The following is a 25,672-nucleotide window of genomic DNA, read 5'->3' on the forward strand; positions in this document are numbered from 1 at the left end:
CCTCCCAGCAGTAAAAGGGCTAAGACAGCACTGATTTTTCTTAAATGCCATTGACTGGTGAAAGACGTCCTTCCCAACCCCCACCCTCCTCTTGCTTCCAGAGCAACCACTCTCATTAATTATACTGGCACGGCACTGCCTGGCCTCCCTTCTAAATAGCCGCCAGATTTCTACATATCATCTCTGCCTTCATAGAGAATGTGCACTGACACCAGGATCACAGAAAATCCTGTAAAGGGTGCCTGATACACGTAAAATGATTGATAGGCCTTGTGGTGGGCCCACTGTGCTGTGTATCATAAGGGGTTTCTTAGAAAAATGCACTAGGAATCGTGTGTTGGAAGTAGATTTTGCTAGCTGTACAAAAATGGTGCTTTCAGTTGCAAAAATAACAATATGTAAGATACTCATATTTAACCAGCAGTAATCTTTAAGTTATATCCATGAAGCAAGAGGGTGAAGGACATGAATATTATTCCTATTTTAATGACTGCACCAGGAAGTCAAGAGAATTACCAAAGAGCTTAGCAATATCAAGGAGTTATCCCTCTTTCAACACATATTTCTTGAGTACTTGCCATGTGCCAGACACTGCTCCAGATGGTAAGTCTAAGCTGGAATATGAATTAATACTCCTGAAGTACAAAGCAGTTACTGCCCTTATGGATCTACTTCCTGTATTGGTCAAGACTTTTAGATACAAATAACAAAACCCCAAATCAAACTAGCTTGAAAAAAACTAATGTACTGACTCCCACCTTAAGATAGGGAAAGGATAGGGCTTCAGGAACGACTGGATCCAGGAGTTCAGAATCATCATCTCTCTTTCACACTCATTCTCACTTTGCGCCTACTCTTTCTCTCCCTGATTTCTCCATGTTTTGATCTTATTCTCTCCTATTACATACGAGCTTCCTCCATAGGCTGGAGGTAGGGAGAGTATTACCAGGGACAGCTCCAGACTTCAATCATCTCAGCTAGTGATCCCAGGGGAAGAGAGGCCTTCTTGCTTTTACCATCTGTAAATAATATTGTAGGAAAGGATTCTAACTGACCTGGTTCAAGTCACATGTCCATCCGTAGTGCAGTTAATGTGGTCAGGAACAGGCAGAGAACATCTGTGGCCAGTCCTGATTGTGCAGCCACCCCACAGCCAGGGGCGTGGAATGCTGGGAGTGGCAGCCCCACTGGAGATCCCTGAGTCACAGAGGATTATTCCCCATTGGAAGGGGGATGCTCTCCCCAAATGAGTGTTGGAAGGGATTCTGGCAGATGAAAAGAGCAGGTGCCCCCTACAATGCCGCCTCCTGAACCTGCCACCAAAGAAGGATATGAACACCTTTGTGCAGATTCATATGCGTATGACAGAGACAAAAAATGGGAAGGGAAACTTCCTGAGCTGGTCAGGAAGGATGGGGGGAGACTAGTGTAAGTGTCACCAATCTTCCTCTCCAGCTGGAGGCCTGTGTCCCCATGTGTGGCCCACTGTCACGCTGCACTGGAGCTGAGGGCAGGAACCCAGCAAGATGGCTGATCTTGGGAAGACTTGTTTGGTTGTATGTTTTTAACTTTTTATCACAGAAATTTTCATACACACACAAAAGTAGAATAGTATAATGAAATCCCATGGTTGGTCACACAGTTTCAACAACTACTAATATTTTGGCAATCTTTTATCTATCCAGGAATGTGGGGAATTCACTGAAATACTTAAATTCATAAATTAACACACTTTGTGTAGTGCTATGATCTTATTAATGGAAGAAATGCACGCCTCCAAAGTAACAATTAAATAAGACCAATACCTGTGAAGCTCTTAGCAAAATGTCTGGGACAAAATTAATCTCAAAATATCAACTATTTTTACTGTTATTATTGGGAACCTACTTAAAGCTTTTATTTTTGCTGAGGAAGACGGGCCCTGAGCTAACATCCATACCCATCTTCCTCTACTTTATAGTGGGATGCCTGCTGCAGCATGGCTTGCCAGGCAGTACCATGTCCGCACCCGGGATCTGAACCAGCAAACCCAGGGCCGCAGAAGTGGAACGTGCGAACTTAACCGCTGTGACACGGGGCGGCCCTATTTAAAGCTTTTAAATGCTAATGAAGTCTACACATTAAAATGTATTTGGCCTATGAAGGAAAAAAATATTTAAGGTTAAACTTCTTACCAATAGACAATAACATTTTCAAATGATCCGTTTTTAAATGGGCTATTCGTATTTTTTCTATAGCAAGCATATTTAATCATTTCCCCTTTTATATGGAAACGTCAAAAATATTACAAGCAAATGCACTTTTCACCTTACAATTCAGGAGAAAATATAGGTTAAACTGTTTGTCAAGCTCAGGAATGGGTTTGGCCTAGATAATCAGAATCCCAGGTTCCAGGTAACCCACTTCAATATCCAGCAAAGTAATTCATCCTGTGACACTGGATGCAGGTCAAACAGCAGAGCTATGCCTCCCCAGTGAAGTTCTGCAATTCACCTAAGATTTTCTATACCCCAGGCAGACTTCTCAGGAGATTTTTAGTGAATACTTTTTAAAAGGCAGAAACTATGCTAATTAAAGACAACTTTTCTTATTTTCCATTTTTCTCCAATTTGTTTCAGTGTTTTCTCACCTGGGGGGGAATGAAGTATTTAGAGGAAACAATAGTGTCCGGAAGGACCGGGCCCCCTCGCCTTCCTCCCAGGAGCTTCACGGCTGAGCTCTGTGTGTGCTGTTTCCAGAAGGACCTCCCACAGAGCCAGAATCTGCGACTTCGAGGAGGCCCGGGTCTGCTCGGCTGGACGGGCCTGAAACTGAAGTACCCTCTTCGGCCTCGGAAAATGGAAACGATGAGACTCCGTGTTTCCGTTATGAAACCTACTGGTTCCCCCTCCCATACCACCGCTGAAAATTCCTGCACACTCCCACCATATAACTAAAAGTACCCATCTTCATAATCTATCCAGTCGTGGAACAGTCATGCAATACGGCTATCATTTTTATAAACATTGAACAGAAGTTTAGGCAAATGAGCGAATTGTATTGGGGAGAGAAAACGAAGAAAGAAATTGGTAAAACAGAATGCAAATTCTAAAGTTCTGAAAGCTGCGGGGGAGGGGGGAATTTACACCACAAGGAAAATTCTTCTATTTCCATGTCACTTGGAACCTTAATGGGGATGCTCTATTACTAACACCTGCTTTTTTAAAGCAGAAAACAAATGGTTAGGTTTTTCCACACAAACACGGTAAAAGGAAAAACTGCATTTTAAAAACCATGTTGATATTTGTTTTGTTTATTTGCATATTTAAACTAAATATATATTGAAGGGGCTTGATTTGTCCAAAATAAATAGTTTCAAATTTGACACGTTTAAAAATGTTCAGACCATTTAAGGCAAATTAATCTTCATGGTGTAGAATCATGAGATGTATGGGGAAATTAGATTGAAAAAATAGGTTCTGGACGAAATGGAGGGCGACACTGTGACGGTCCACTTCCTTCTTTATTTCATTCCTTTAACAAATATGTGTAGAGTTCCTAATGAGCAAGAAATTGGGCTAAATGCCGTGGAGGGACCAGAAATAGTCCAAAATTTAATAAGGTATGGTTTGAGGACCCACGATCCCTTGCAGGAGAGGGAAGACGGATGGATAAGTAATTATAAGGTGACGAGTGCTGGGATAGATAGGTGTTGGTGTTGCGGAAGAGCAGAAGAGGGCGCTAATTACTCCCTTCCATTGCAAGTTAAGGTATCTACGAGCTGTTTTGATAACCAAAACAGAAAATAGTCCCATTGGCAGTAATGTTTTTGTTTTTAATAACTGAACCTCATCAACAGAAAGTGGCTTCTAAAGCTGTCCAGCCCTCAGGGAGCAGATCCTCCCCAATGCCTACTTTTAAAGAGACCGTGAAGGTTCAGGGCAATCTTCCAGAGAGAACTGGGGCCCCCAGGTTGACTGAAAAGAAATTCACACACTGCCAGGACTAGGAGTCATCATTATCCCTGTCCAGCAGGATGAGACATATGCTATCAACTAGCAACATCCTATTTCCCCTCGTGTTCTATGTTGGGTGCACTGACATTTGGTCTTAGGCTTCCAGATCTTCAGGAACTAGCTCTGGACGTGACCAAAAGTAATTCATATCACTCAGAGATCCCAAACTAGGGCATGGACTTACTTTCTCAATGAACCCCACCTTCTTTCCTGGCCCCTAGAACCATCGCTATCGCATAGTTTGCAAAACTTCAAAATACCTGGCTAATTAACAGCATCTTCCCCTGCTTTCCATCATTGATACCATTTTTCTCTATTTTAATATTTGGTATTTTGATGCAACTTGAGTGAAAGTTAAATTAATGAGCTCAATAACTATCTTGACATAGAAGTATAGTTGGTTCATTTTTAAGCTTTTTTACTATTTTACTTTTAAATTTCTATTCTTAACTTTTTTTTTCTTTCGGTGAGAAGGATTGGCCCTGAGCTAACATCTGTGCCACTCTTCCTCCACTTTGTACGTAGGACACAGCCACAGCATGGCTGATGAGTGGTGTGTAGGTCTGTGCCTGGGATCCAAACCCGCAAATCCTGGGCGGCTGAAGTGGAGCGTGCAAACTTAACCACTACGTCACTGGGCTGGCCTCTATTTTGAAAGTTTTAATTTTTAATCATGGGTTTTTAATTTTCTTCAGTCTTTTCATAAATTTGTGTTACTTTCTTCCTATGACTTGCCTTCATTGAAATAGCTGCCTTGGTCATGGCATTAGAGAAGCTCCAGACAGTGTCGGGGCTCAGGACATCCTACCCCAAAATATGGCACCATAGCACACTATTTTAAGCTGAAGAGTTTGAGAAAAGAGCAGAAGCAGGGAGGTCTCTCTGGCCTCCTTCCCTCGCCCTCTCCCCAGCCCTCCCTACAGCTAGAAGAGAGGAGCATCCTTATCTCCAAAGAAAAAGGGACACTCAGAAGAATCCTGACAACTAGGATTTGCTAAATTTCCCCCATTTACTACAGTTGCCTCACTCTTAACCTATCACACTCCTCCACGACTATGCGCTCGCTCTGCATCAAACCTAGCATAATATGCTCAGGTCTGTTTTTTGGGTTTTTGTTTCCTTAGGAAGGCTCTTGTGTTCACATAAAACTTACATTAAACAAACTCGTATGCTTTCCTCCTGTTAACCTGTCTTTGTCAGTTTAATTTTCAGACCCAGCCAGGGACCCTAAGAGGGTTGAGGAAAACTCTTCCTCCCCTACAGCACAAAGTAGAGCCGGGGAAAATCTCCACCCCTGCGAACCGCAGCAGCTGCTGCCCTAGTGTATCCACCATCCCTTCCAGTGGAGGCTTAAGCAATAATGATTCTGTTGGTGTCTTGGACTTCTGAAATGCTGCTGTTTCTTGGCTTGTTGAACCATGTTGTCTCTTTATAAAAAGCCACTTTTTTTTTTAAAGATTGGCACCTAAGCTAACATCCATTGCCAATCCTTTTTTTTCCTCCTTCTTCTCCCCAAAGCCCCCCCAGTACATAGTTGTGTATTCTAGTTGTGAGTGCCTCTGGTTGTGCTATGTGGGATGCTGCCTCAGCACGGCCTGATGAGCTGGTGCCATGTCTGTGCCCAGGATCCGAACAGGCAAAACCCTGGGCTGCCAAAGCAGAGCACACAACCACTCGGCCACAGGGCCAGCCCCTAAAAAGCCACTTTTCGGTGCTGCTTGTGTGCTCGTTCGGTGCAGACCTGGTACCTCTTTTGTGAAGCGGCAGCTGAGGAGACTACGGCGTTCGCCATGGCCGACGAAAAGCCCAAGGAAGGAGTCAAGACTGAGAATAACGATCATATTAATTTGAAGGTGGCGGGGCAGGATGGTTCTGTGGTGCAGTTTAAGATTAAGAGGCATACACCACTTAGTAAACTAATGAAAGCCTATTGTGAACGACAGGGTTTGTCAATGAGGCAGATCAGATTCCGATTTGACGGGCAGCCAATCAATGAAACAGACACACCTGCACAGTTGGAAATGGAGGATGAAGATACAATTGATGTGTTCCAGCAGCAGACAGGAGGTGTCTATTAAAAAGGGAAGCTGCTACTTTACTCCAGAACTCTCTTCCTCCAGACCAAGAAGACATTCTCAATTAGAAAACCGCAATTTGGTTCCACCGCGTCCTGACTACTACAGTATAGTTTTCTCTATTCTTTCATTTTCCCCTTCCCCATTCCTTTATTGTACATAAAGTAACTGGTGTATGTGCACAAGCATATTGCATTTTTTTAAACTAAATGGCCAATGGTATGTTTTAATTGACATCAAATGGAGATGGGATAGGGAAAAAGACTGGTTCTGTGAAAATACCCCCTTTCTCCATTAGTGGCATGCTCATTCAGCTCTTATCTTTATATTCCAGTAAGTTATTTTGCTCTCACTGTTTAACAAAAAAAAGAACAACATAAAAATCCTTGCATACCTTGAAAAAAAAAAAAGCCACTTTTCTATTTGCATAAGATTTTTTTTTTAATCAAGGTAACTGATTTGTAACATTAAATTTCAGGTGTACATCATTATATTTTGATTTCTATGTAGACTCCCTTATGTTCACCACCCAAAGACTAATTACCATCTGTTACTGTACACGTGTCCTTTTACTCTTTTCGCCCTCCCCGCTTTCCCATCTGGTAACCACCAATTTAAACTCTGTATCTATGTTTGTTGTGGTGGTGGTTTAATCTACTACTTATGAGTGAAATCATATGGTATTCGACTTTCTCTTATTTCGCTTAGCGTGATACCCTCAAGGTCCATCCATGTTACGGCAAATTCAAAAAAAGATTTCATTTTTTTTAATGACTGAACAGCATCCCATTTTGTGTATATATATATCACATCTTTATCCATTCATCCACTGATGAACACTTAGGTTGTTTCCAAGTCTTGGCTATTGTGAATAATACTACAATGAACATAAAAGTGCCAATATCTTTTCAAATTAGTGTTTTCGTGTTCTTTAGATAAATACCCAGAAATGGAATAGCTGGATCATATGGTATTTCTATTCTTGATGTCTTGAGAAATCTCCATCCTCTTCTCCATAGTGGCTGCACCAGTTTGCACTCCCACCAGCAGTGTATGAGGTTCCCCTTTCTCCACATCCTCTCCAACACTTATCTCTTGGCTTGTTAATTATAGTCATTCTGACAGGTGTGAGGTGATATCTCACTGAAGTTTTGATTTGCATTTCCCTAATAATGATGCTGAACTGTTGAAAAGCCACTGCTATAAACAACCATTGGATTTGAGACAGACTGTGTCAACAATATGCCCCTTTACAGCACATGGAGTTAGGTTACCCCAGGGAGGGACTCACATCTCCAAGATGCAAACTTCACCTTGGTGAGGAACCAAATGACGCTGGAGACATCCAGAAGAGCATAAAAGTCTTGGCACAAGCCTTGCCTACATCAGACACAGTTAGTTCTCCTAAAGCAGGTTTTGCAACTGCACTAGTTGGTGTGTAGTACTGACTGGGATCTTTACTACAGTCGGAGCTACTAGAGAGCAGGAATATCACCATAGAGAGCAGAACTGTTGGGATCAATGGCCCTAATTTTTCTTCAAGTTTTTAAAAGACGGCACTTGAGGCAGCAGATTCCCTAGGTCTTCCCAGTGGTGGCAAAGGCCAAGCTGACGTAGAAGGTTTCATGATCAAGAGCTATAAAACATCTTGGAGAGAGGAGGAGGTGACAGTTTAGAGTCTACGGGGCAACAACCACCCGTTCCCTCTCCTGTTCACAGGGGGAGGAGGAGATTTGACATTAGCACTTCATTCCCCTTTCTACAAACTGAGGGTGCCATGTCCTGTTTCCACTAAGTTGAGAAATAGTGATTATCTCCTTTCTGACATTTGCTAAGCTACTGGACCAGCCAGCACCACATTTTCCTGAGACAAGGAGAAAGAAGCATGAATAAAAAGAGGGAAGCAAGAGAGAAGAAGTGCCTAATGAATACCCACCATTTAGTTTAACAACACACGGCTTTCCTGTAAGTTGAAGTGACACCATGAAAAGTGGCAGGACTGAGCAGACTTGCTGATATACCCCACACACACCCATGAGTAGAGTAGTGAAGCCAGTCACCTTCCACAAGCAAACTCATGTGTCCTTCCCATCCCAGATGGTGGGGACCCAGCAGTAAAAGGCTGTGGACTAGACTGCCTTGGGAATTAAGCAGGTAGAGAGAGAAAGAGGTAAGATTGTCAAGCCAGGGGTCTATGATAGGAAATCCCTAGAGAGCCCTCACGGAACAATAAACATAACCAAACGTGCTGCAGAAGAGCCAGTATTTGGACATCTGATTCATGGATGGAACCAATAGACACATCACCACCACAACAGAAAGCAAAATGTGAGACCTTGCTTGTCTGTTTTTCCTCTCTGGGTGTTGCTGGAATATGCCTTTAGCTGCCAAATAACGACAGTGATGGATCACACATATAGCATTGTTTTCACTCTTCCTCCAAGTTTTATTCACCCTTAATTATAAAGCTGGTGTTGCTGTCAACATTCCATACATAAGAAGTATGACTGGAAATGAAAAATAAATAAAACCCCAAAAAAGATATGTGGATCTAAGAGAATGTAGATTGAAAAGGGCCATAAAAATCCAATCCTTTAGAAATACAGTAAGAATTAACTTCATTTGATAAATCTACATTTAAAAAGTAAATAGGTTTACATACCCAAGATACTGAAAGGAAAGACGGCCAGGGGAAAAGGTGGTCACAGACCCTGTTGTTTGGAAGACGAGAGACCAAGAAGTTGTAAATGCTCTATTTGAAAAAGGGAAAGAAACTGGGCTTTGGTTAAGAATTCAGCCTAAAAGGAATTCTTCTGATGCAGGGTCAGTGAGCGGAGGAGTCGAAAGAAAGATTTCTTGGACTCTCAAGATCTGGCAGTAGTGCTCTTTTTATTTAGAGAGTAGTGTGGAATAGCATGGGGACAGGACCCATGGGCAGTCAGAGCTGCTGCTGCTGCTGCATGGGGACAGGACCCATGGGCAGTCAGAGCTGCTGCTGCTGCCCTGAGTTGAGGGTTAGGGCTAATTTTATAAGGCATGGGTACGTGACTTATTTTTATTGGAAAAAGAAAAGATGATGTAAAAAGTCATTAAATGATTTCAGTGCAGATGGGGTCTGGTTATTGTGCGGTCATATAACTTTTAGATACGAATCTGGCCATATAGATTGGCATGTAGGTGAGGATGCCCTGGGTTTCTCTCCCTGGGGCAGCCCTAATTCATATCATAAAAAAAATCCACCGGGTCATATAGTTTGGCATGTAGGCCAGATCACCTTGGGCTTCTCTAGCTGGGGCAGCCTTAATCCACATCACTTCCACTCTTTCAGATGGCTCCATTATGACCATCTCCAATGACAAAGATCTAGCCTCTGCAATTATCTAGTTCACCTTGCCCTTGGACTATCAAACAAGCTGGTCTGCAATAGAGACTAGAGATAAAAGCCAGAAAAGCAGCTGTTCTTGGCCCAGAAGGCTGCTGGCCAATGGGATTCCCCATAACCTTCAAGTAGGTGTTAAATACTGCCACTACCTAAGTGGAGAACAGAATATTCAGCATGGGGATTGCACATGACAAGAGTCGCATTGATCTATTTTTCTTCTTGCCCACCCTCCATAAAATCAGGATTCTCTACTTCATCACAAAAAGAAAGGTTAGACTGGATCATCTATTCCACAAAAGACCTGTACCAGCCTCACCTTCACACAACTTCACTGGAAAGACAATGCAATGGCTGAGCTGGAGGAGGTCATCAGAACTAATTACAGTGCTAGCTAGGATGAGGCCTGACATCCCTGGGACGCAACCTGGAAGAGAAAAGGGCTCAAGAGCTTGCCACAAAACCTGCTTAAGTGAACTCTGTTAACTTCTCTGTAAATAAAAGTAAAACATTCCTTTAAAACAAAACAAAAAGCTACTGAGGCATTAGACCCAGGGAATAAAAACTAGAATGTAACTTCCTGTCCTATCCTAAAGGTGATGAGATAAGATCACAAAAAAAAAAAAAGAATCTTTGCAGGGCCAGCCTGGTGGCACAGCCGTTAAGTTCGCATGTTCTGCTTCGGTGGCCCGGGGTTCGCCGGTTCGGAGCCCAGGTGCAGACATGGTACTGCTTGGCACGCCATGCTGTGGCAGGTATCCCACATATAAAGTAGAGGAAGATGGGTATGGATGTTAGCTCAGGGCCAGTCTTCCTCAGCAAAAAGAGGAGGATTGGTGGCAGATTTTAGCTCAGGGCTAATCTTCCTCAAAAAAAGAGAGAGAGAGGCTGGCCCCCCGTGGCTGAATGGTTAGGTTCTCGCGCTCCGCTGCAGGCAGCCCAGTGTTTCGTTGGTTCGGATCCTGGGTGCGGACATGGCACTGCTCATCAGACCACACTGAGGCAGCGTTCCACATGCCACAACTAGAAGGAACCACAACAAAGAATATACAACTATGTACCAGGGGGCTTTGGGGAGAAAAAGGAAAAAATAAAATCTTGAGAAAAAAAAAAAAAAGAAATTGGGAGGCAAGACCGTGCAAGGATTGGCTACTTTAGGGGCTCAACAATGTCATAAGACACCCTATTCTTTCCATCCTCTGTGCTGCCATCCTCAACACTGTTTCTTGTCCTCAGGATTATCTTCCTCATGATTATCCTCATGATTTTGTCCTCAGGATTATCCCCCTCACCAGTCTAACACCGGGTAGAAACTGGCCATTCCTTATTACCAGGAATGGTCTAAGCGACGTTATCTTGCAGCACTGCCCCAAATTCACCAGCAGTTCGAAAGCAGGTGGAGAAGAGGGGCCTCAGACACGAGGCATAAACAGTTCCTTTATTATAAATCACCAAAGCTGATGAAATAGGAAAAATAAATACTCTTTAAACAAAAATTAAATATGGCTGCCTAAAATAACTAAAATAACACAATGGCCAATAGTTAAGCTCTCTTTTCAAATATTAGCACTACGTGTATACATCCTTCAACCTGGTAACTTTTTATACAGTGTTTCATTTTTCCTAAACGTATATTACATTAATCACAATGTGTTTAAATTATTATGATATTACATCCATAACAATCATCTAAATACTGAAATACCATTAGAATACAACTTTGATCATTTGGGGAAATTTCCATTTCAAGTCAATGAAAAATATCCATATATTTACATATTTTACTCTTCAAGGTAGGTCACCTCCAGATTTCTTGGAATATTTTACCCTTTTCTACGAAAGTGTATGCGACTTGTAAATTCTCTGAACTTCAGTATTAAGGAGTAGTTACTCATGTTGTCTTTCCATGCTTCATATGTCCTTCTAAATTTGTCATAATAACTCTCTTTTTTCAAGTTGAAATCTGATCCAGTTTTTTTTAAATTACTGTATTTTCCCCATATTTCTCTCCAGGAGCCTTTGAATTTTTCCAAATAACTTTCTTTTTCAGATTCTTCTTTCCATATTCCTTCTCTTTTTTTCAAGGCTGTTAATTCAGCTTTAAGTAAGTTTCTGTGAATTCTCCAATAGATTTTAGAATCATGGTTTAGCCCTTTAACAAGAACAGTTTTGCCAAGGCCTCTTCTCAGAATTTCTTCATTCAGACTCACAGTAAAATACCTACCCTTGAATAGAAAATAACACAAACCAATTATTTAAGAAAATTGCTAGCATACCCATGTCATCTTTTCACTTTAAAATCAATCATTCAGCAACTTCAGACTTCCAGAGAAAAGCCAAAAACATAAAGCAAAAGGGTCCCCAAGAGCTTAAAACAGCTATTGTTAAATCCAAGAATTTCATTACTGGAAGAGATCTCGCTCAAAGTCAACTGCCTCTTATCACATATTATGTGGTTCTCCACAGGCTCACTGGTCCCCAACCTAAAGAGGCGTAGAAGCAGTAAAGTCTAAGAAGCACCTTTGGTTTGTTTGCTGTTGTTTGGAGGGGAAACGGAGCACACAAGATATGCAAAATGTCAGCGGGCCACAGCAAAAGCAACTAAAACAAATAAGAAGTAGAAAAAGGCAAAATGAACTGAATCATCACTAAAATTAGGTTCAGAATTCCAGTGCTTAGGAAGACACTGGCATGTAAATAATGTAAATACATTTTTAAAAGACTTCCCACAAAATAATTAACATGAAAATACTTCTGGCCCTTAAATCTTCATGCTTTAGGAAATTTCATTCATAGACTATCTCCCTCCTTAATGAAATGGATAAATGGGATGTTTTCCCCCCACTAATTTACAGTATAAAAGGGATCCTGCTTAGCTATTTCTATAGTCCTTGTGAGATTTTAACCTAACAAGATTAATTTTAACAAAGGGTTAATAATTTAGTAGCTTCTGGTATATGATGGTAAGGCATAAACAAATACGGTTTTAAAAAGGTTATCATATTTTTCTCAATCTTTTAAATTTTAGGAGCTCATTCCCTTAAACCAAAATCAGAATAATTAAAATTCAACCTCACACATTAGTGAAATTCAACAGATGTAAATTACCACCATACGCATATAGTATGGTGTGGTCGCCTTCTAGAAAGCAATGCGAGGTGAAGTATTTAAAGTGAAGTTTGGGCTCAGGAGCCAGAAGGAGCTGGCTTGAATACAGGCTCTCCCACTGTGCTACCCTGAGTCCCACCTGCAAATGGGAATAAAAACAATGACTCCATAGGGTCGTTTCGAGGATACATAAAAGAGACTTCTCAACTCAAAAGAGAAGATAAATACTTTTCTAAGGCCTTTGGCATCTTTTATATAATTCTATTTTTTCTATAATAAACATCTATAACTAAAATTTTATAACAAAATTTATATGTGGAACACCTGGTCTCTATATATAATCACTGTGTAGCAGTTTAAAGACAAAAAAATTCAGTCCCATTATATATTCAAGGTTCTCATGATGTGTTCATGTATAAATAATAAGAATAAAATATTGCTCGCTATTTCTTCACACTACTTACCCTATTCACCAAAAGGTAGCAAAAGAGTGTTGAATTCTCCTTTCCAAGAAGCTGGAACCATAGAAGTTGGGAAGGTTTTAGCTCTTTCTGTAACCACATCTTCCCAGTTTCAGTGAGTTCTACTCCAGCCAGCTGAACCAGCAAAACACCGCATGGCTCTTCTAAAAATGTCAGATGGGAAAGAGTTTAGCTCTAATTCCAGGCTGCAAAAACAAATTCCAAAATCATTTAGCCCCCAAAAAACAACCAAATATATTATGTTTACTTATAAATCCTCAGACTCTATGTAGGTCCATTTATTTCCATATTTAAGTCTTCTTTTAAAACAAGTATACAACAGACGGGAATAATTTCAAAAACTCATTTCAACAAGCTCTGGAATAAGATGTAGAGTTTAACCAACTTTCTTTTTTAAACCTTCCAGATTTATTTCTATGTAAATATACACATAACGCTATAGATATGTAGTTCAATAATATGGGTTCTTACTACCAAAAGAATTGTACAAACTGCTCTTTCACTTACCTTATTAAGGCTTTCTTCCCATCTCAATAAATATTGATTTACATCAACATTTTTTTATACATTTTGTGAAACTGACTTCCAGACAGAATTTTATCAATTTATATTCAAAGTAACATAGTATTAAGGTTTGTTTACCCCAACTCTTGATAAAATTTTAACCAATTTAACTTTTTAAAGATTCATATAGAACTTTTATTTTATTTTAAAAAATTTTTTTGGTGAGAGAGATTGGCCCTGAGCCAACATCTATGGCAATCTTCCTCTATTTTGTATGTGGGACACAGCCACAGCATGGCTTGATGAGTGGTGTGTAGGTCCATGCCCAGGATCTGAACCCATGAACCCCAGGCCACCAAAGCAGAGCACACGAACTTAAACACTACACCACCGGGCCAACCCCTGGCCTTTTTTTTTTTTTTTAAATGTGTGCATAAAAGATTTCTTGAACAGCTGGGAAAACGAAGGGATTCATATCACAGAAACAAGCTCTACTGTTTAGGTGAAAATATTTTATGGGTATAACTTAACCTTATTTGGTAGATTTGTTCCTGGAAGATTTGTTGTTAAATTTTTATTGACCACATCATACTTTAAATGCTCAACGGGGAATGGCTAATTTTAAAGGAATCTGGCGACCTTTTGTAGAGTGAAGAATTAAGACATTAACACTTACGGTTGATAATGTTGAATTAGAGCAAAAGCCTTGATCTCAAAGCTTTTATTGGAAGACAGTTGGTGTTCATGGCAACACTAAAGGATTGGAGAGAGACTTCAGAACCTTCATGCCACCCTTAGCTCATTATGTACCAACAATTTGAATTTATCTGATCTTTATTATATGTTCTGCCCTAATCTGTGTATTTACTGCATGACAGGTTTTTGCTAAGGGCATGATCTTCCTACTTAGATCTTTAGATACTTCTCTAACTGAAATTCTAGGACAGGTTTCAAGAAACCCATGTCCTAAGGAAAATCTTCTTCTGTTATCAAATAATACTGTATCAGGGGCTTAGCATATCTTCTTGAAAGCAAGCATATTTTTTTCCTAGCAGTTAGATAAACTTAACTTTATACTTTCGACCACTTGTATAAGAGTTCGATATACATTAAATGTATAATTTCTTTAAGAAAAAGACTAAGATTTTTTTGTCACCCATCATCCCTTTTGGAAAGTTATAAACTTTTTCTGAAATCTTGTTAAATTGGTTAAGGGTCTGGCCTGGTGGCATAGTGGTTAAGTGAGTGTCAAACAAGAGGAAGATCATGCAGACCTGAGACAAATGCTGAAGTAAATCACCACTAAGGGGTTTGTTATATTTCTGCTCCATCAGATGGGTAGGCAACTTCATGACTAAACATTCTTAAGGTTTTAAGAAAGACAGTACATCATAAAAAAAAAATGGATATACCCTGGATTTGTATAATATTGGAAGTGGATTCATGACAATTGACAACTTCATAAGAAAGGGGTATCACATATATCAAAAACATCATTTTTTTCACCATCAGGGATAGAAGTTTTGAATAATTTCCTCACTACACTGCAGGTTTTATGACTACCATAGGCTCAGACCCTCTTGTTTGCCACTCTATACTGAGACTATAAGTAGAGCCAGCATTCAGTAAGTATCTACTGAAGATACAACGTGTTCTAAAGGTTTCACATCATCAAATTTTTAAGTTGTGTGTGTGTGTGCCTCCTCGCCATACACCCCTCAGATAAGATCATGGACGGGAGGTACGTCACCGAAGAGTCATGAGGAAGGAGTCATGTTTGACGGCAGTGGAAACCACAGACCAGAACTGGAAACAGAGCACAGGTCCCCACAGCACTGCTTGTTCTACTAGGCCACGCAGCCTACTCTGATGTTGTCATCCGAACCAACTTTTTTGTTACAATGGCCTCAATTTTGGGGGCCTGGATCCTAGCCCTCTTCACAAAAAAATCGAAGTCCATTTCCAGCCTATAGGCCAGGTAGTGAAAACAGTGAAGGTACGGAAGGAGCTTTCAATTAGTAGCTATTTTGAAAGGAACATTATGCTCTACTATCTTATTGTATCATTCAAAATGGTGCTGGGTGGCAACTTTCTAGTTCTCCAACCATTTTACAGGTAAACTGATTTAACTAATCTAAGTGTAAAATGATCTCTTTCACACGAGCAATTTATGTCAGTCACAAAAAAGTATTAACGCTATCATCACACTTGTAGTGGTCAACATCTGTTAAGAAACATAACACAAACATCCATCTACTTTAACTTTTGCATTTCTAAACATGGAAATCTGGACTAGGTAGGAGAAATCTGTTTTCCAGCTCTGATATCATGAGTTATTAGGTAGATGGCTGTGCACACGGCATTTCACCTCTACAGAAGATATTCAAATAAGTAGGGGAGAAAAGTCAGGTTGGAATTAAGGCTTCCTGAGGCTCCTTTCAGCTCTAATATTTTGATTCTATGCACCAAGTAGACAAACATTATTATTCGATATGAAGCCCGTTAATGACACGCAGGTATCGCAATTACAGTGCTGTGCACCGCATGGCTTCTGGGGATTCCTGCGGAGTCTCGTCCTCAGAGCTGTGCAGTGTACTTACTACTTCAGATATGAGGGATTTAATTACAACCGAGAAGCTAGAGGACTGGTGAGGCGTAAACCCTGGTTAGAGCTGAAATGGCCAACAAATACACATCGTAGGGAATCTCTCTTCCGGGAACGACAGTCGTTCAAACCACACAAGTTCTGTGTGATGTGTTCAAGAGTCAATCATGTCAGGTGTGTCTGGGTAAAAGAATCTCTTATTCCTTTAGTCTTATCTCATTGAACAGAGTGGTATTCATTCATCTGAGGGTTAAAAAAAACCCTTTTCTTCACAAAATTAAAATACTATTAACAAGTCTCTATTGGCTAATGATTATTTTTTCTAGGGACTGTGAATAATGAGATAGGAAAAGGTGCCTGCCCACCAGGGCTCACAGTTTAGTGGGAGGATAGAAACCTAAAGCATAATTATAGGAAAACGTGCATAAGTACTGTAGCTGTGGTGTGTATCTGCTGCTGTGGGGCACAGTAGAGAAGGGCTAATTCTGCTTGGGAGTTAAGAAAAGCTTCACAGAAGAGCTGACGTTTGAGCTGGATCCTGGAGAATCAACCCAAGTTCAACAGGAGCCAAGGCCTCTCAGCACCAAGGGAGCTGGGGGAAGGGGCTGAGGGACAGGAGAAGAGTGTGAGCAGCAGGAAGGTCTGACAGGAAGCAGGGAGAAACAGGAATCGCAGCAGGAAAGAGCTGGCCCCTGCCCAGCTCTGCAGCCTCCGGTGCTGCCTCCCGCCCCTTTCTTCTGTGTGCCCCAGCCTTAGCAGAAGAGCCAAGCTCGATCCCACACATGTTCTTCCGAGCTGCCTCCCTCACTCTTCAGGTCTCTAAGCAGCAACTCCTCAGTGACCTCTGACCACTCTAGATGTGCAGGTCCCCCTTCACATAACTCGTAATTCTCACCCCAGCACTCTGTTTCTTGTCTTTGTAGCTCTTAGGACAATTTCTGTTTTGCTTGCTGCCCATCTTCCCCTAGATTATAAGCTCCAGGGGAAAGTGGTGTTGCTTGTTTCACTCTGCACAGGCAGGCACAGGGCAAGGACATAACAGGTACTCCATGTTTGCTGAACGAATGCTGGAACACCTGAATGAAATACCGAATGGGTGAATAAAAAAAGGACGGAAGGAAGACAGGAAATCTGGAGCCAATTAAATAGTTCCTTGTACATAAGGTGAAGACTTTGGACTTTCTCTCATTGACAGTGAAGAGTTAGTAAAAATTAAAACGATATTTTTGTTATTTTATAAATAACTTCTAACAAAAGAACACTAAAATACTTATTTAATCATCTTATTCTTGCACCTTACTTACTTCTCCATGAAGATATAATAGGTAAAGTAATAGGAATATGCTCAATTTCTAAACCACTGTCGGTTATTCGGCGTAATCGTCCACGTAGTTTAACATTCCTTCTTATAAATTCCACTGGAATTTCTGAAGAACTCGTAAATTTTGAAGTCTGTTGATTTACAAGGAGAAAAATACAACATTTTATTATTATTTTCATATAAAGTATGTCAAATTATCTCAACATTCAACAAGGAGATATAACCAGTGAAAAATTTTAATTTGGTTCTTAATATTTTAATGATTTAATCAAAAGTTTTATGGGGCCAGCCTGGTGGCACAGCAGTTAAGTGCGCACATTCCACTTTGGTGGCCCGGGGTTTACTGGTTTGAATCCCGGGTGTGGACATGGCACCACTTGGCAAGCCATGTTATGGTAGGCGCCCCACATGTAAAGTAGAGGAAGATGGGCACGGATGTTAGCTCAGGGCCAGTCTTCCTGAGCAAAAAGAGCAGGATTGGCAGCAGATGTTAGCTCAGGGCTAATCTTCCTCAAAAAGAAAAAAAAAGTTTTATAGCAACATTATCTAGAAACCTTTAGTCACTATTTTACTATTTCAAGCTACCACATATACAACGTTAAACAGACTCCTAACTTCTAAAAGGCTCACATTCTCAAAATATGACACAATTTATCAAAAAGCAGGGAGTATCTATCCGTGCCTGGCACCACACAAATCTGGTAAAATAGTCACTATCCTATCCTATATATGGACAGTCCATTCATGCAGGTAGACCTGGGAAACCTAAACAACCCTGAGTCAAATTAAGTTAGAATTCTTAATCAATTAGATTTATTTTCTTATTTTTTATCCCACAGGAGAAAAAAGCCAACATGAGGAATTGACTTAAATACCTACCACTTAGGTAACACCCTGGGGATAGTCAACACTTTATAACTATGACTTCCACATTAAGAATACTATGGGACAGGGGCCAGCCTGGTGGTGTCGAGGGTAAGTTCTCACACTCCGCTTCAGCAGGCCAGAGTTTACAGGTTTAGATCTTGGGTGCAGACCAGTGGCAGCATCCCACATAAAAGAGAAGAAGATTGGCACAGATGTTAGCTCAGGGCCAATCTTCCTCCCCCAAAAAACCAAAACCCAAAACAAAAAAGCAATACTTTAGGACAAGCTTCATTCATGATTCATAATCATGGCTAGGTTAAGAGTAGCACATACACTGAAAGATAAGTTAGCACTCAACTTCCTAAGACAGTAAAGTTGAACTAAACATAAACCTTTTTTCAAATGTTCCACACGAGAAAAACATTGTAGTGGACAAATCCAGAATGTGGAACATTCAATGGGATAAATGACTTGTTGTTCTAACAAATCAGCGGCTTCAGGGGAAACAATGGTGATGGGACAGAATGGACTGTTATAAAATAAATGAGACTTAAGAGATACAACAAACAAATCAATATACAGACTTGAACTCTGATTTGAACAGATCTTCTATTAAAAAGAGATATCACTGAGACAATCAAGGAAATGTCAATATAAACTGGGTTTAGATGATACTAAGGGATTACTAATTAAATCAGATGTGATAACATTATAGGACAAACTGACATTATAAGCCTCTTGATGCAATATAACAGGAAGTTTACACCATTACCTACTTGTCCAAACCTAACAAGGAAACACACAAATCCAGATTATGGGACGTTCTATAAGACAAGTGGCTTGGATTCTTCAAAAATTACAGTGTCATAAAAGACAAAAATTAAAAATAATGATAAGGTGAGGGTAATACACTAGATTAAAGGAAACTAGAGACGTGACAACTAAATCAACGCATAATCCTTGGCTGAATCTTAGATTGGGGGAAAAAATAGCTATAAAGGATATTTTGAGAAAATAAATGTGAAAAAAAAAAGTGAGCAAAAATATTAAATTTATTTGTTGTGATAATATTAATGTGGTTATGTAGGAAAATATCTCTGTTCTTAGGAAGTATACTATGAAGTACTTATGGGACAAGTTTCATGTCTGCAACTGGCTTTCCAATGGTTTCAGAGAAAGAGGGACAAAGCGCAAAATGTGCCAAAACGCCTGATCTAGATGAAAAGTAGGTGAGTGTTACAGAATTCTTCTGAAGAAAATGTTGGGGGTAAAAAGATTCTGGATCTAATGTCAGCATTCATTCAAGAACATGAAATATACAGAATGTAAACAAAAAGGAGAAATTCTAAATCAAACCATGAGACTTTAAGTGAGTCACCTGACAAAAGTTGTTTATGAGCAGTTCGTGAGTTGTTTATGAACAGGAAAAACAGAGAAATGTGGGCTAAATGTCCAAATAGATGGCTCCTGTTTGGTTCTGCGTCATCACTAAGGTGGCCCTGATGAATTAGTCAACGTCAATGGGAGGGGCACTTTAGAAGGAAGCCAGGGGGCCCGACCTGGATCTGCTCCAGTTTAATATGATCACTAATGACCTGAATGAGAGCGTAAGGATCCCAGATGAGCACGGTCTGATGCTTGGAAGGGTATGAACATGGAAAGTCAGCGTTATTATTCAAGAAGATCTCAACTAGAATAATAAGTTAAAATGTAAAAGTCTGTCCCTGTACTCCCCGAAACTAAGGAAGGACAGAAGAGAATATACTAACAGTAGCATATATAAAAAGACTTAGAGCTTTAAGTTAATCGTGAACTCACAATGAGTGAAAGTGTGACAAGACTACCAAAAAAGTGCAAACTCCCTCTCCCCTCTGCTCTCCCACCCCCCACAAAGCAACATTATTAGGAGCAGGTACAGAACAAGAGAAAGGAGGGAGAGACTGCTCCAAATCAGGCCCTAAGTGGAACAGACTGTCCAGTTCTGCATATCACATTTCATAAAAGACTTCAACAAACTGGAACAATGCCAGAAGAGGGGAAAAAAAGATAGTAAAGAGCCTGGAAAACACATCACTTAAGAAAACCAAGAGCATTTTACACAGGGAAGGCAAGTCTTAGAAGGAGTAGAGAGGGCCATTAAAGATATCTTCAAGGGGCACCAGCCCCGTGGGCTATTGGTTAAGTTGAGTGTGCTCCACTTTGGTGGGCTGGGTTTGGTTCCAGGGTGCAGACGTACACCACTCATCGGTGGCCATACTGTTGCAGCAACCCACATACAAAATAGAGGAAGACTGGCATAGATGTCAGCTCAGGGTGAATCTTCCTCAGCAAAAAAAAAAAAAAAAAAAGAGATGTCTTCAATTACTAAAAGTCTATCCCTTTTAATTCTGAGGTGTTTTCATTAAAGGGTATACATAAAATGACAGAAGACTGCCCTGATTTTTCAATTTTCAGAAATTACAAAAGAGCTAAGGGAGGAAACTGAAAGAGAATCCAAAGTTGCTACTCTCAAGGAGCTCACAGTCTGTGTGAAGAATCTAGAAAGGCAGATCCCACCGCATCTTCCTCTCTGGATCAATAATCCCTCCACAGCAGAAAGCTCAGTGCTGTGCTTCTAGGACAAGGCAGGCACCGTCTGGAAGATGAAGAAACAATGTACGCAAAACCAGAATACAGCTGCGGAGCAACAAAAGACTAGCTTTAACACAAAGTGTAAGCACTAAGGGGTCAAAAGTGGAAAGCACAGACATCTTTAAAGGAAGTGAGAGGCTGGCCTGGTGGCACAGTGGTTAAGTTCACACCTTCCGCTTCAGCAGCCCGGAGTTCGCCGGTTCGGATCCTGGGTGCAGAAATGGCACCACTTGGCAAAAGCCATGCTGTGGCAGGCGTCCCGCATATAAAGTAGAGGAAGATGGGCATGGATGTGAGCTCAGGGCCACATAAATAAATAAAGGAAGTGAAGCCTGAGCTTGTAATAAACAGTCTGCTCTCTAGAAGAAGCAGAAAAATGATGCCACTAACAAGGATGCTTCAGTGGTGAAGGACATGTCCTAAAGACAAACAGACAAAGCTGGAAGCATGACGGTGTAGAGAAAATAATAGGGGCTCTAAATTCAGGAAGACGTAATTTGAAATCCAGTTCTGCCATGTACTAGCTGGATGATCTTTTGAAAATTGTTTAACTTCTTTGAGCATCCATCTCCTCATCTATAAAAATTAGGTGTCAGAATACCTGTATCACAGGATTATTATAAATATTCAATGAAATTATGTATATAAAGTGTTTCCCACAGCACCAAACTCAATAATCCTTTAAATTTATTTTTTACTTTTTTCTTTTGAGGAAGATTAGCCCTGAGCTAACATCTGCTGCCAATCCTCCTCTTTTTGCTGAGGAAGACTGGCCTTGAGCTAACATCTGTGCCCATCTTCCTCCACTTTATATGTGGGATGCCTACCACAGCATGGCGTGCCAAGCAGTGTCAGTCTGCACCCAGGATCCAAACCAGCGAACCCCAGGCTGCCAAAGCAGAGTGTGTGAACTTAACCAGTATGCCACTGGGTTGGCCCTAATAATCTTTTTTACTTTTTAAATATGAAATCTGGAGTTGTCTACCAATAACCGAAAGAATACAAAAGCTTGATAAGGTCTCAGAGGGAGGAAGACGGGGAGAAAAACAGCAATACAAAAAGAAAGCTGAGGAGGAGCTATCAAGGCTCCTTGTGGCAGGCCCTTGGTTGGTTAATGCAGTATCCATTCCCAAGCCCCTTCTCCCTTGCCAGCACCATGCACTCTAAGGGATAGAAAAGCTAAATGGCTGCTTTCCCAGCCTTCTTTCCACCTAGAGATGGCCATGTGACAACAGAATGTAAGCAAAAGTCTCCTGAGCCTTCTGAGAAAGTTTTTGCTTTCTTGCTAACAGAAAAAGATGTAGCTGGCACCTTTCCTTTCCCTCTTCTGCCACCTTGAATGCTATCTGGAGCTACAGCAGCCATTCTATGCCATGAAGAAAGGCCAAGAGAATCAGACTGATCTAAACTGTGTCACTGAGCCAGGAAAGCAATGCCAGCAGCCTCCGACCTCCAGAGTTCTTGCGACATGAGAAAAATAAACTGTTTATCAGGTTAAGCCACCACTGGTTGGGGTTTCTCTTACTTGTCACCAAACTCCTTCAACTGTAATACAACAGAGTTATTTATCCCCTACTGTTCCAATGTTCTTTTTCTAACCCCTTAGCTTGCTCTTCTCATCACTGGTTAGTCACTATTATTAAAAACCATAAAATCTAAGGAAAAAAAGACACCAGAACTATAGTCTAAAATTAATAACTTCATAACATACTAATATAAATTTGTATCAATCAATAAACAAATTGCATAAACCAACAACACATCTAGTATTGCATAAGCAGGACTGGGTCACGAAAGTTAATGAGAATAAAAATGAAAATAATAAACAGTAACTCACTCTGGTTTTAATATTACCAAAGTGAAGTACTGAACTATATACTGAAAACAACAAAGAACTTAAAATGACCCATAAGTGACACGTGAGTTTTCTAAGGACTGACAAGAGAAATGATCCCTCAGCATTATTTTTACCTAAACTCTTAATGAAATCATTTATGATTTTGGCAATTGTGAAAGCTTAAAAATACAAATATCATGGGACATATAGATTATAAAATAAAGAAAAAAGTAGAATGAAAAGAATAAATTTTCAAAAGTTCCATTCTAGAAATATATATATACAAGCTAAAAATGAGAGACTTACAAAATCATGGAGGTGTTATAAGCGCCTACTATATTATAAGATTAAAATGAGTTCAAGGCATTAAAAAAAAAAAGATAAGTGTTCTGACATTGGAGTCAGGGGAAAAAGGCAACAGTTGGAAAAGATGTAGAATATTGAGTAATGCTATGTAGCCAATGATAACACTGAAAGAATAGAGAGATGATAAACGTAGGAAATGAATATACATAGAAGCAATAAATCCATGCCAGATGGTAACATGACACTACAATTACATCCTAGTGCAAGAACCTGTTAAATGAAAAAATACTACTAAATCTTGAACTACCGAATGGATTTCCGCAATGTCTCTTATTAAAACATTATTGAGGGGTCGGCCCGTGACCGAGTGGTTAAGCTTGCATGCTCCACTGCAGCGGCCCAGGGTTTCACTGGTTCAGATCCTGGTCGCAGACATGGCACCGCTCATCAAGCCATGCTGAGGCAGCGTCCCACATGCCACAACTGGAAGGACTCACAACTGAAAACACACAACTATGTACTAGGGGGCTTTGGAAAGAGAAAGCAAAAATAAAATCTTTAAAAAAAATAAAAATAAAAATAAAAATAAAACATTATTGAGAAGCCAGCACCATGGCAGAGTGGTTAAGTTCTCTCGCTCTGCTTCAGAGGCCCAGGGTTTCCCAGGTGTGGATCCCAGGCATGCACGTAGCATGGCTCATCAGGCCATGCTGAGGCAGTGTCCCACAGGCAGAGCTGGAAGGACCTACAATTAGAATATATAACTATGTACTGGGGGGTTTTGAGGAGAAGAAGAAAAAAAAAAACATTACTGAAAGTGAAAAAGAAAACATGGCAATGGAAAACACAAATTATTATTTTTTTTACATTGTACATCTTGTCTGATTCATAAAACAATAGATCTTACAGATTGCTGGAAATCAGAGAAGGTATAAATTGTTCAGCGCTAAGGAACACAGTTCAACTGTGATCTAAATCTGAACCACTACAGAAAACAGTTTTGAGATATTTCACAACGTCTGCAACGCAAATTTGTGATTCCACCATTCTAGGAAACTAAATCCTTTTCAGATTCCTTTTTGAGCAGGAAGACAAGTGATTATGGAAATGTGGGCTGTGCAACCACTTTCCTTAAATCCTATGGATGTGTTACTTTTAAACCAAGATCTTAAAATATACTCATTGATCTAAAATACTATTTAAAAGTTAATAATGTGAATAACAAAATGATGCACTGCTTGAGATAATACCTGTCCGAAGCGAGAAATGATTAACTGTCGAACGCTCACCATAACGGCTTCTCCCTTCTGAACTTACCAGTCGAACACTTCTTAGAAGTAACACCATCCCAGCTGCGGCCATTACGGTGCTGATGTTCTGCAAAAAGAGATTTTACGATTAATTCTAATTATTATTCACATAAAGTATTCACATAAGGTATCAAAGTACTAATTAGAGGGGGAAAAGAAGACCGTCCCCCCATATCTAACAGTCCAAATAAGGCACATCCTTCAACTAAAGGCCCCTTTCTTCCAAACGCCTTTCTTCACCGCCCGCTACTCCGGAGTCTTCTCCTTTCCTCCCAGGCGGCTGCGCCTCCAGCAGCCACACCGCCAGCCTCCTCCCCCGGACAGGCCTCGCGCGGCGCGCACAGCCCGCAGCGGGAGTCTGCGCGTTCGCTAGAACAGACCACCACCAACACCTTAAGGGGCAGCCCCGCGGGAGACACGTGCGGGTGAACAGTCGGGAAAGGAGCGATGTTTTTAAGATGAAACAGACCCAAAAGGTTAATTAGAAACAGGAGCTGCGCAGCACCCTCCCCAAGAGCGAGCCTCACACGCTTTCCTTCCAGGAACAGAGCCAGGCACGGGGGTGACACGCACAGGGCTGCCCCGGGCTGAGCCGCTCGGCGCTGACGCGTCCCGACCCGGAGCCCCGAGGCTCCGACGGGCGCTGCGATCCGGCGTCGCCTGACCGGGCGACCGGCCGACCACCCGGTCCCCGGCGGGAGGGCGCGGCGGTCCCGTCCCGGGAGACGCCCCCCGCCGGCCTGCCGCGCTCGCGCCCGAGTCCCCGTCGGAGCCCCGCGCCGCGGCCCGCCCCGCACGCTGCGCCGCGCCCAGCGCCCGCCGGTGCCCGGCCGTCTGTACCCAGACCAGGCGCAGGTGGTCGTCCGCCCACTGCGACACGCGCGCCACCGCGTTGGGCGCCGCAGCGGCCTCGCCGGGCTCCGAGGAGGGAGCCGCGGAGCGCGCCGCCATCTTCCCGGCCTCCCGCGCGCTGGCGCCGCGTTCCCCGCCCCCTGCCCCCTGCCCCCTGCCCCCTGCCCCCGGCGCACGACGGCGGGGGCGCCGCCGGGGGGCTGGGACGGACGACGGCTGGGGCGCCGCCGGGGACGTGGGACGGACGACGGCTCGGGAGGGTGGTGGTCCTCTAGGCGACAGACGACTGAGGGCTCTTTGCGCCGTGGGCGGGTGGGGGCTCCTCCCTGGCGGACAGAGGCCCCTGTCCGCGTTCTCGGCGGGGACAAACGCCCCCTGTCGCTCCTGCGGTCGCCCGTGG

The 25,672-nt window shown here is 41.7% G+C and overlaps 2 protein-coding genes across 5 annotated transcripts; one reads left to right on the forward strand and one right to left on the reverse strand.

Annotated features, from left to right (window-relative positions):
• Positions 1–5,711: 5,711 nt before the first annotated feature.
• On the forward strand, positions 5,712–6,255 carry LOC100049890 (small ubiquitin-related modifier 2). Its single transcript, XM_005601021.4, has one exon. It carries the CDS (start codon positions 5,786–5,788, stop codon positions 6,071–6,073), a length of 288 nt encoding a protein of 95 aa, XP_005601078.1. The 5' UTR covers positions 5,712–5,785; the 3' UTR covers positions 6,074–6,255.
• A 4,591-nt stretch (positions 6,256–10,846) lies between these two features.
• Positions 10,847–25,439, reverse strand: C16H3orf33 (chromosome 16 C3orf33 homolog). 4 transcript variants are annotated; one of them, XM_023621165.2, is made up of 5 exons: positions 25,261–25,439; positions 24,428–24,487; positions 17,453–17,600; positions 13,022–13,182; positions 10,847–11,674 (listed from the first exon to the last, which is right to left on the reverse strand). In XM_023621165.2, exons 1-5 carry the CDS (start codon positions 25,369–25,371, stop codon positions 11,273–11,275), a joined length of 882 nt encoding a protein of 293 aa, XP_023476933.1. In that variant the 5' UTR covers positions 25,372–25,439; the 3' UTR covers positions 10,847–11,272. The 4 variants fall into 4 exon arrangements, with proteins under 4 accessions (XP_023476933.1, XP_070095310.1, XP_070095311.1 ...); XM_070239209.1 differs by having other exon boundaries at positions 24,948–25,401; XM_070239210.1 differs by lacking the exon at positions 25,261–25,439 and adding an exon at positions 24,994–25,179.
• Positions 25,440–25,672: the final 233 nt, after the last annotated feature.

Source organism: Equus caballus, chromosome 16, assembly GCF_041296265.1.
Source record: "Equus caballus isolate H_3958 breed thoroughbred chromosome 16, TB-T2T, whole genome shotgun sequence".
Lineage (NCBI taxonomy): Eukaryota > Metazoa > Chordata > Mammalia > Perissodactyla > Equidae > Equus > Equus caballus.

Bases quoted from the DNA above. Each gene is read 5' to 3' on its own strand.
- C16H3orf33 (XM_023621165.2), bottom strand. From the start codon at position 25,371: ATGGCGGCGCGCTCCGCGGCTCCCTCCTCGGAGCCCGGCGAGGCCGCT. The intron at 13,183-17,452 runs GTAAGTAAGGTG...TGACATTTTTAG, and splicing joins TATTATATCTTCATGGAGAA to AAGAGCCATGCGGTGTTTTG. The intron at 11,675-13,021 runs GTAAGTAGTGTG...TTTCTATTCAAG, and splicing joins GCTACCTTTTGGTGAATAGG to GGTAGGTATTTTACTGTGAG.
- LOC100049890 (XM_005601021.4), top strand. From the start codon at position 5,786: ATGGCCGACGAAAAGCCCAAGGAAGGAGTCAAGACTGAGAATAACGAT.